Raw genomic sequence first — 10,000 nt, 5'->3', positions numbered from 1 at the left:
CATCACATCTTCAGGACAGAGGAGTTTATGGTGTGTGTGTGTGTGTGTGTGTGTGTGTGTGTGTGTGTGTGTGGTTTCTCACTAATATGTAGGACAAACTGAGACTTGACTCCTTCCTGTTGGATTCGTTTAATTATTCTCAGAAATGAATGAACGCGAGGTGGCGCTGTGTTCTCGCGGTATTTAGCGGGATTTTGAATTTAAAACAGAGTTGACGTTATTTCCGTCTCGCTTGTACACGATTTCCGGAACGCACAGTTTCCGTTACGAGTTCATTTACTAACCGGTTTTATTCTCCTACACTGAGCTTGTAAAATGTCTTCGGGTGTTTTATCCCCGAGTGAGTCGGTGTCGGCTCAGGGTGTGTCGGTGTCGGCTCAGGGTGTGTCGGCTCCGGGCGGTACCGCGGGCTTCGTGATCGGAGACTCGGTTTATTCCGGAGTTTTGTTGGCTATAGACAGCTCTGTGGTGCCGGAGGAGAAGCGCACAGACACTCCGTCTATGAGGGACGGGCTGGAGCTCCACACCGAGACCGAGCTGAGGATCCTGGGCTGTGAACTCATCCAGTCCGCTGGGATCCTGCTGAGACTCCCTCAGGTTAGCATACGGCTAACGTACAGCTAGCATACGGCTAACGTACAGCTAGCATACAGCTAACGTACAGCTAGCATACAGCTAACGTACAGCTAGCATACAGCTAACGTACAGCTAGCATACAGCTAACGTACAGCTAGCATACGGCTAACCAGCCTTCTTTTTAAAGTCCTGTTACTCCTCAATGATGTGATTAGTGCCAACATTCTGTGTTCTTCGTTATTGTAGTTGTTTTATTACTGAGTTCGGTTTAAAACCTTTGAAACACCTCCCAGCTTCAGATCCCAATGAGACCTGGTTTGTTTTTCCTTCTCCAGGTTGCAATGGCCACAGGACAGGTTCTCTTTCAGCGCTTCTTTTACTCCAAATCTTTCATCAAACACAACTTTGAGGTAAATCAGATTCTGTAATGACGTCATAACTCTAGCTCACTGTGTTAATGATCTCTGAAATAAGTGTGTGTGTGTGTGTGTGTGTGTCAGATCGTGGCCATGGCATGTCTGAATCTGGCCTCTAAGATAGAGGAATGTCCCAGGAGGGTGCGTGATGTCATCAATGTGTTCCATCACCTGAAGCAGGGAGCAGGAAAGAGGTAGCTTCATCATCATCATCATCATCACCACACTTTGCTTAGCTGTATTGTCACTGTGAACGCTGAGGGGTTACTGTGTGTGTGTGTGTGTGTGTCAGGAGTGCTCCACTGTTCCTTGATCAGAATTACATCAACACCAAAAACCAGGTGATTAAATCTGAGCGTCGTGTGCTGAAGGAGCTCGGCTTCTGCGTCCATGTCAAACACCCGCACAAGGTAAAGTCACAGAGATGAGGTTTACTCCGGCTAACACAGCTGGAACTGCTCCAGTTATTGGTGTGTGTGTGTGTGTGTGTGTGTGTGTGTGTAGATGATCGTGATGTACCTGCAGGTGCTGGAGTGTGAGAAGAATCAGATCCTGGTGCAGACGGCCTGGTGGGTGGAATTGTGTAATTACACCTTTATTAACACCTCACTGTGGCTTTTACTCACTTATTTAAGACTCTGTGTGATTAAAGACGGTTGTAAATAAACACACGCACCAGCAGTCATGCTAAGTTTAGCGTGCCTGAAAGGTCCAAGGTCTAGAGCGTGGGTGATGGGAAAGAGGGCGGAGCTTCAAGATACGGGGTCAGTTAATACGGAACAGTTCAAAACATTTGTGTGTGGAATGGATCGTGTCCCAGTTTAGTGTGGAGATAAATACAGCTGTTAGCTGTGCTAGCGTATACTGACAGGTCTGATGATCATCAAACCAGAGTATATAGTCATTACACCACACTGGTCTACTGTACACGATGTTCAGGAGTGTGTTGGTGCTGTTTTACAGGAACTACATGAATGATGCGCTCAGGACCGACGTGTTTGTGAGGTTTGAACCAGAGACCATTGCCTGTGCCTGTATCTACCTGGCTGCTCGTGCTCTACAGGTGAGCACACACCACTACTTGCTGTTTAGAAACCCAGCCACCTCTGATAGATGTCATCACTCAGTAGAGAAAAGATTGAACTAATTAGTGTGTGTGTGTGTGTGTGTGTGTGTGTGTGTGTGTGTTCAGATTCCTCTCCCCACCAGTCCACACTGGTTCCTCCTGTTTGGAGCTTCAGAATCAGATATCGGAGAAATCTGTATCAGCACACTGAAGCTGTACACCAGGAGAAAGGTACATAATTAATAATCTATTCACCTTTGAACTTATTCGTAATATTTCCACTCTGCCAGGTGCAAAATCCGTGTGAACAAAATCTAGACATTTATTAATAAAATAACTAAACCTACAGGCACAGGAAAACACTCAGGGGGAAAAACTAATCAGCAAAAATACAAAACAGGATGCAATGAAACAGATAAAACCAGGTAAGAAGAGACAAGGTGTATTTGGGGGAAGATGATTAAGACATCCAGAAGAGGTGGGAAAGTGATAAGGGGTCCGATGGGGCAAACACACGTGAGTACACAAAACAGAACGTAAACAAAGTCCAGGACACACTCTTATCTGTGCTACGGCTAGGGGGCGGAGTTTATCAGTGAGGGGAACGTGGCCCCTCCCACTAAGATTTGAATCCGAGCTGTGTGTATATTTTAAAAGAATAGATGGAGTTTGGGGGTCTGAATATATGAGGGTGTGAATACTTTTGCACACAATCAGCCATTCAGTTTGTAAACATGATGATCGTTTATGTAGAATTATGAATATTAAACTGTGGACTGTTAGGGGTGGAGTTTATTTTTATCCTGGTGTTCAGTAACGTCCTGCAGTGCAGTTTTTGTACAGAATGTTCATGAAGACAAATACACACATCACTGTCCAGAAAATACATACACATTTTATTAAATATATAACTGTGTGTGTGTCAGCCGGACGTTGCTCAGTTGGAGAAGGTGTTGGAGAAGAAGAAGATGTGTCTGGAGGAGGAGAAGCTGAAGGGAAAGTGTGTGAACTACAGCATCACTCCAGCTCTCCACCACGCCAATGCCTTCTCTCCTGCTTCCAAACCTGGTGTGTGTGTGTGTGCAATGAGTGTTATGAGTTACTCTCTGTGTGTGTGTGTGTGTGTGTGTGTGTGTGTGTTAGTCCTGATGTATTTTATTTGTATAGCACCGTGTGTGTGTGTGAGGTAATACACACATTCTCCTGTGCTCAGGTTCTCCCAGGGAGGTGAAGACTGAAGAAAATGGTAAACAAGCGAGAGAGGAGAAAGAGAGACCCCTGAACTCCAACAGCACTATCCCAAGGTGTGGGTGTGGGTGTGTGTGTGTGTGTGTGTGTGTGTGTGGTGAAGAGGTTCATGGTGATGGTATGTTTGTGTTTTATTTTTTCCTCAAAGTGCAAAAACGGATGATGGTGGAGTCTTGCCGAATGGTCACACTACCTCAAGGAGGCGCTCTACATCCCCCCACACCCGGTGAGTCTGTTACCATGGAGATGAGAGTGGGTGTGGTTATAGTTCATTAACACATGACTTGTTATTTCTTCTGCAGTCGGAGTCGCTCAGGAACCTACAGCTCTCCCAGCAGCCACAGTCCGTCGCCACAGCAACACAGAACCCGGAGGTCACCGCAAGTTAGGAGGGACAAGAGTCGCCATGGAGACAGACGAAGACGCTCCCGCAGCGACTCGCTGAGCCGTCACCGTGACGACGGGAAACGCAAGCAGGAGCGATGGGAGAGGAGAGAGCGGGAGAGGTCACATGATCGCGGGCGGTCGTGTGATTACGGGGGTAAACGTGAGAGCAGAACACATTCAGCACACTCTCGCCATCGTAGGTGAACTTCCTGTCTGACTCTGTGGTCAGAGAGGATGCTGATTGGTTATGTCAGAGAACCAGTGAGAATGTAGAGGAGGCTGTAGCTATGGCGCACGCTAGTTCTTACAGCCTGCAGGACGTTAGCTAAATATTTCTCTGCCTCACAGATTACTGGCTAACATTTAGCTACGTGTTTAACTTCTAGCTAGCTGGTGTAATGTACAGGAGCCATAAGAGGACACAAAGCATGAACAAATGTACAGTGAGTTACACTAATGACATGAAACAGATACATAACTCCGCCTCTTTAGCATTCTCAGTGGTTGGTGCACATAGTCAGTTAAAATCCTTTCTGCCCTGAGGCTGGGTCTGGGGTCTGGTGGGCGGAGCTCCAGTTTTAGCTTTGGGTCTGTTACACAGAGGAAGGTTGAGGACTTGGATTGGAAAGCAGGAGGCGGGGCTTATTCACTACAGAGCTTCACATTGAAGAGCTGAGAAATATCAGTGCCTTTGATGCCCTTTTTTTTGTCAGACTTGAATAATGCAGGTACGTGTATCAGGGAAATGCACGTGTGCGCATGTTAGTGCGTGTGTGTGTGTGAGGGGTGCGTGCGTGTGTGTGAGGGGTGCGTGCGTGTGTGTGAGGGGTGCGTGCGTGTGTGTGAGGGGTGCGTGCGTGTGTGTGAGGGGTGCGTGCGTGTGTGTGAGGGGTGCGTGCGTGTGTGTGAGGGGTGCGTGCGTGTGTGTGAGGGGTGCGTGCGTGCGTGAGAGGGGTGCGTGCGTGCGTGAGAGGGGTGCGTGCGTGCGTGAGAGGGGTGCGTGCGTGCGTGCGTGAGAGGGGTGCGTGCGTGCGTGTGTGAGAGGGGTGCGTGCGTGCGTGTGTGAGAGGGGTGTGTGCGTGCGTGTGTGAGAGGGGGGTGTGCGTGCGTGTGTGAGAGGGGGGTGTGCGTGCGTGTGTGAGAGGGGTGTGTGCGTGTGTGAGAGGGGTGCGTGCGTGTGTGTGAGAGGGGGGTGTGCGTGCGTGTGTGAGAGGGGTGTGTGCATGCGTGTGTGAGGGGTGTGTGTGTGCGTGTGTGTGAGGGGTGTGTGCGTGTGTGAGAGGGGTGCGTGTGTGAGAGGGGTGTGTGCGTGCGTGTGTGAGAGGGGGGTGTGCGTGTGTGAGAGGGGTGCGTGCGTGCGTGTGTGTGTGAGAGGGGGGTGTGCGTGCGTGTGTGAGAGGGGGGTGTGCGAGAGGGGGGTGTGTGTGATGGCACACAGCTGGATTTCTGTGCTCTGTCCTACTCACTGCCTCTCTTTTAGCTGAGTTTGTATTTTTAAATGCTTTTAATAAATGTTTTTCACTGAGACTCGGAGCTGTGCAGTGTTTTGGGTTCTCTGTCAGTTTTCTTGTGTAAACGTGATGATCACTCTGTGTGTGTGGCTGCGATCCTGCGGATGTGAGTGTACGACTTCCTGAGCGTCACACTGCCATGGTGAGACACGCCGCGTGGCAGCACACACTCCTCCGTCAGCGTGTTCTTGTCCGGGTCCCAGCAGAGAACCGTGGCGATGACACTGTTCTTGTCATCCCTCCCTCCTGTGATGAAGAGTTTATTACAGCACGCTGAGAGACCACAGCTCGCCCGCTCACCGCCCAGCTGAGTGACCAACGTCCACACATCTGTATCTGGACTATAGCTGAACAAGGCCTTCATCGCGCCACCTACACACACACACACACACACAGTGAGTCAGAGACAGGTTTGTAGTCAGAGAGCATCTGGGATAGAGAGAGGACTACATTTAGATGGGTATAGGGCAGAGACAGACAGGTGGGAAAGTTATTGAGAGAGACGGAGACAGAGGAGTGAGAGGTGTGTAAGGTAATTAGGGTGTGAGAGACAGACAGATGGGTGAGGAAAAGAGACATGGCCTAAAAAGAAAGCTAGAGAATATAGAGAACAGGTGTGTAAGGAAGAGAGAGTGAGATGTTTAGAGGCAAGGTTCCGTTACCCACGATGTAGATGGAGTCCCTGAAAGTAACGGCGTTAGTACATTTAGCTTCGATGGGCATTGGGCTTTTTAACGTCCATTTATTCATCACTGCTTCAAAACACTGCAGGCTGTTGGTGGCCAGTTTTCCGTTTGGTCCACCACCGATGACGTAGATACAGTTACCATAACTGGCGGCAGAAAACGAGCTGACGGCGACGAGCAGAGGAGCTGCCTGAGGGACAAGAAGGAACACACTGACCTATAAATGACCTTGTTTCTGTATCAGTACTGAATCATTACACTGAGCTCTAATTCACCTCTGACCAGCTGTTGTGAAAGGGGTCGTATGCCTCCACACTGCTGAGTCTCTGAACACCGTCAAACCCCCCCATCACGTACACCTTCCCTCCTGCCACAGCCATCTTGTGTCTCCAGCGCCCTGTGGTCAGGTACTCCACCTGGATCCACTTATTCAGTGAAGCGTTGTACTTCCACACGTCGTGCTGCGTCTCTTTTCCACCTGACACACACACACACACACACTGGATTTGTTACATTTACAAACACTCAGTGGGTTTTTATTGGAGCATATCACTTCCTTTCTGTTCCCGCACCAGAGAGGTACACTTCATTTCGAAAGGTGATGCAGGCGAACTCCACCCATTTCTTGGCTTCGCTCTCTGACTCTGTGTCAGTGCTGGGAAGTTTGGACACCTCCAGGCGACTCCGCCGCAGGGGGTCCAGACACGTCACCTCCGAAACAAACTTCTCATCTTTAGTGCAGCCCCCGATGATCACAAACACCTCGGACTGGTACTGATGGAGGCGGGGCTTAGTGCGCTCTGAAATCACCTGTACACACACCTCAGGCTCATAATGATGGGAGTTGAGCTTAGCAGGCTACAAAACCCCCAAGTACACATAAACATGGTTCCAACCCATATGCAGTAATGACACTTCTATCAGATCCTACAGTTTGTGAACATTATTATTGTGTGTGTGTGTGTGTGTGTATATAAACCCCACCTCACTCCCAGACAGGTGATAAGCTCGAGCCTCCTGTAGAAGTGGGAAAACCTCAGTGCAGGAACGGATCATGTGGTCGCTCTCCACCTTCTCCAGGAAGTAGCAGGGTTCTAGTAGTGGTAGCCTCACGTGAGAGAGAACTGTAGCCAGGGATGGCAGTCGCTCGACATGACGCACCTTCACCCAGCGCATGACCGCCTCGTACACACACTCCTCATCGTTCACAGCCAGCTCGTCTCTCCGCAACATCTCCACCAGCACGTCTAGTGGCAGCTCAAGCATCTCATCATACTTCACCACATCCCCAAAGTTCTGCACAATGTACTCCTGTACTCGGGCCTTCAGCGCCACTAGAGTGTGTGTGTCAGCCAGACGCAGAATCCCAACACAGTTCTCTGGGTGGAGAGACTTGGCCAGGAAACACGCACATGCCTCCATCACCCGTGGAAACTGCAGCCCACCAGAGAGGGTTTCATATTGCAATATTTAATAGCAACACGTATCAATGTATTAAATATTGAAAAATCAAACCACTAACTTGCTACGCTAAACACATTCGCTATAATAATTACTCACTTGGTATAACACTTAATATAATAATCACAAACCAGCTATGGTAATCATACACTAGTAATTACTCACACACTGTAATAATCACACACTCAATATAATAATCACACATTCGTTATAATAATCACACACTATAATAATAAAAAAGTATAATCACACATTTGCATTACTAATCACACACAATATTATAATCTCACACAATCACACTCGCTATAATAATCATACACTCAATATAATAATCACACATTCGCTATAATGATCTCACACACTAATAATCACACATTTGCATTACTAATCACACACAATATAATAATCACACATTCACTAATAATCACACACTCAATATAATAACCACACATTCGGCTATAATAATCACACACTATAATAATCACACACTCAGTGTAATAATCACACATTCGCTATAACACACTGACTATAATAATCACACACACTATAATAATCACACACTCAGTGTAATAATCACGCATTCGCTATAATAACACACTGACTATAATAATCACACACACTATAATAATCACACACTCAGTGTAATAAAACAGTATAATAAGCACACTCACTATAATAATCACACACTCAGTGTAATAATCACACACTGACTATAATAATCACACACACTATAATAATCACACACTCACTATAATCATCACACACCTGAAAGAGACTGGCTGCCTCCAGAGTTTTCTGGACGTTGTCTTTGCTAATGTGTACTTTACTAGTGTATGTGTAGTCCAGTAGCATCCTCATGTCCTCTGCATCGATTCCCTGAATATTCACACACTGTTCATATCTCTCTCGCAGGTCTGTACAGAACATCGCTCTGAAAACCAGAACACATCCATAACTCACACACATTAGATCTCTTACCTTTATGGTGAACAGCCTTATCCAGAGCGACTTATGTTTATCTCATTCATACAATGAGGGTTAAGGAGCTTCCCTGCACTATTAGACTGATCTCTGATTCTGTACATAAGTGCATTAAATATCTGGTGAAAGCAGAAACAATGGAGTCACCACAGCTTGTTGTGGTAGAAAAGCGATAGAGCTCCACATTAGTGTTAACTTTGTAGAAGATTCTAATAAAATCCTGCTTATCTCATTAGAAGTGTTGTGTCTGTTTACACTGGTCCTCCATAATCTTCTGAATGAGTCACTGAGCCACTGGTCATTGAGTCATCCTGCGACTCACCTAAAGTACAGGCTGGTGGCGGCGAGGACAGCTCTGTGGCAGGAGAACTTCTCATCCTGGACGCTGAGGACAACATCGGTGAGGCAGTCGTCCAGACGCAGACCCTGGAGCTCAGCTTGTAGCTGCTCTGAGAGACTCGAGTCATTAAAGATCACGCTCTCATCATCCAGTCTCTCCTGAAGAGAGATGTTCAACAGTCCAGCAGCTCCAGGACTTTCCATGGGTGCAGGAGAGTCCGAACTTTTCTCCACAGAGTCGCTCATTGTTTCTTCAGCCGGTGCTGACAGCAGCACTAATTAGTGTGCATTACAGCGTGTAAAGAGCGCTGATGTTTTCAGCTCCTGCTCTGCTTCCTGTTCTCAGTTTAGAGATCAGGTGCAAAAACAGGAAGTTTTGAAACTTCTCAAATCTAACACAAACCACACACACACACACACACACACACACACACACAGGTTCTTTATGCACAGCCGTCTTTTGGGAAGTTCCCTTAAAACAGCGACTGTTTATGCTACATGTCTGTACAAATAACGGTTGAATCTCATGGTTAGCTTTCGCAGATTAGCTTCTGATGTTGAAGACGAGTGTGTGATTGTCTGAAGGTGGAGGTTTAATCAGTGTGGAATTAAATCTTTAATGTTTCTACATGTTCCTGGTTCTGTCTTTACACATTGGGCCTCATTATAAATACAAAGAGCTATAAAAAAAAAAGCATGAATATTAAAATATGGAAACGCTCCACCTGCAACTCCTTACACACACTCACATTAGACTGTCTGTGCCTGTCAGAACATCTTTTAGTGTTACCATGACGACCACATTTCAGCCGAGTTAAGCTAGCTTAGTAAAATCTCAATGCTTACACACACACACTAACATTAGACGGTCTGTGCCTGTCAGAACATCTGATCATTTATTATTATTATAAATGTAAATGAAGAACAATAAATGTTTGAGTTTATTCAGATAGAGTTCACGAGTTCTGGACTCTGATTGGTCATCAGGTGGTGATTAATTCTCTCTTTAAGCTTTAAGTTAATGTACTCACTCTAATACATTATGGTTACTATAGTAACAGCCTATCACAGGGATGTGTACAGAACACACTCCACAGTCTCATGTGTGGAAGGAGTCTCCAGTGTCAGAGCTTAGTAGAGCCTAACATACTGCCTCTCACACACACACACACACTTACTCTCTCTCTCACACACTTACTCACTCTCACACACACTTACTCTCTCACACACACACTTACTCTCTCACACACACACACTTACTCACTCTCACACACACACACACACACACTTACTCACTCTCACACACACTTACTCTCTCACACACACACT

The 10,000-nt window shown here is 46.8% G+C and overlaps 2 protein-coding genes across 2 annotated transcripts; one reads left to right on the top strand and one right to left on the bottom strand.

Moving 5' to 3' along the window:
- The first annotated feature begins 168 nt into the window (after window positions 1-168).
- Window positions 169-4,626, top strand: ccnl1b (cyclin L1b). Its single transcript, XM_060873664.1, has 11 exons — window positions 169-597; window positions 912-986; window positions 1,077-1,186; window positions 1,285-1,402; window positions 1,497-1,561; window positions 1,956-2,055; window positions 2,185-2,289; window positions 2,985-3,126; window positions 3,272-3,362; window positions 3,455-3,532; window positions 3,609-4,626. Exons 1-11 carry the CDS (start codon window positions 316-318, stop codon window positions 3,895-3,897), a joined length of 1,455 nt encoding a protein of 484 aa, XP_060729647.1. The 5' UTR covers window positions 169-315; the 3' UTR covers window positions 3,898-4,626.
- A 411-nt stretch (window positions 4,627-5,037) lies between these two features.
- klhl6 (kelch-like family member 6) lies at window positions 5,038-9,892 on the bottom strand. Its single transcript, XM_060873663.1, has 7 exons — window positions 8,655-9,892; window positions 8,117-8,282; window positions 6,875-7,324; window positions 6,463-6,700; window positions 6,166-6,368; window positions 5,867-6,080; window positions 5,038-5,576 (listed from the first exon to the last, which is right to left on the bottom strand). Exons 1-7 carry the CDS (start codon window positions 8,915-8,917, stop codon window positions 5,278-5,280), a joined length of 1,833 nt encoding a protein of 610 aa, XP_060729646.1. The 5' UTR covers window positions 8,918-9,892; the 3' UTR covers window positions 5,038-5,277.
- Window positions 9,893-10,000: the final 108 nt, after the last annotated feature.

Source organism: Tachysurus vachellii, chromosome 7, assembly GCF_030014155.1.
Source record: "Tachysurus vachellii isolate PV-2020 chromosome 7, HZAU_Pvac_v1, whole genome shotgun sequence".
NCBI classification, from domain to species: domain Eukaryota; kingdom Metazoa; phylum Chordata; class Actinopteri; order Siluriformes; family Bagridae; genus Tachysurus; species Tachysurus vachellii.
Note: the sequence above shows the minus strand (reverse complement) of the source record. Positions and strands in the feature narration are given on the sequence as shown.

Excerpts from the sequence above, each read along its gene's own strand:
- ccnl1b (XM_060873664.1), top strand. The coding sequence starts at position 316 with ATGTCTTCGGGTGTTTTATCCCCGAGTGAGTCGGTGTCGGCTCAGGGT. Across the intron at positions 987-1,076 it reads TCATCAAACACAACTTTGAG|ATCGTGGCCATGGCATGTCT; the intron begins GTAAATCAGATT and ends TGTGTGTGTCAG. Across the intron at positions 1,187-1,284 it reads AAGCAGGGAGCAGGAAAGAG|GAGTGCTCCACTGTTCCTTG; the intron begins GTAGCTTCATCA and ends TGTGTGTGTCAG.
- klhl6 (XM_060873663.1), bottom strand. The coding sequence starts at position 8,917 with ATGAGCGACTCTGTGGAGAAAAGTTCGGACTCTCCTGCACCCATGGAA. Across the intron at positions 7,325-8,116 it reads AGGCAGCCAGTCTCTTTCAG|TTTCCACGGGTGATGGAGGC; the intron begins GTGTGTGATGAT and ends GGTGGGCTGCAG. Across the intron at positions 5,577-5,866 it reads GGACTCCATCTACATCGTGG|GTGGCGCGATGAAGGCCTTG; the intron begins GTAACGGAACCT and ends GTGTGTGTGTAG.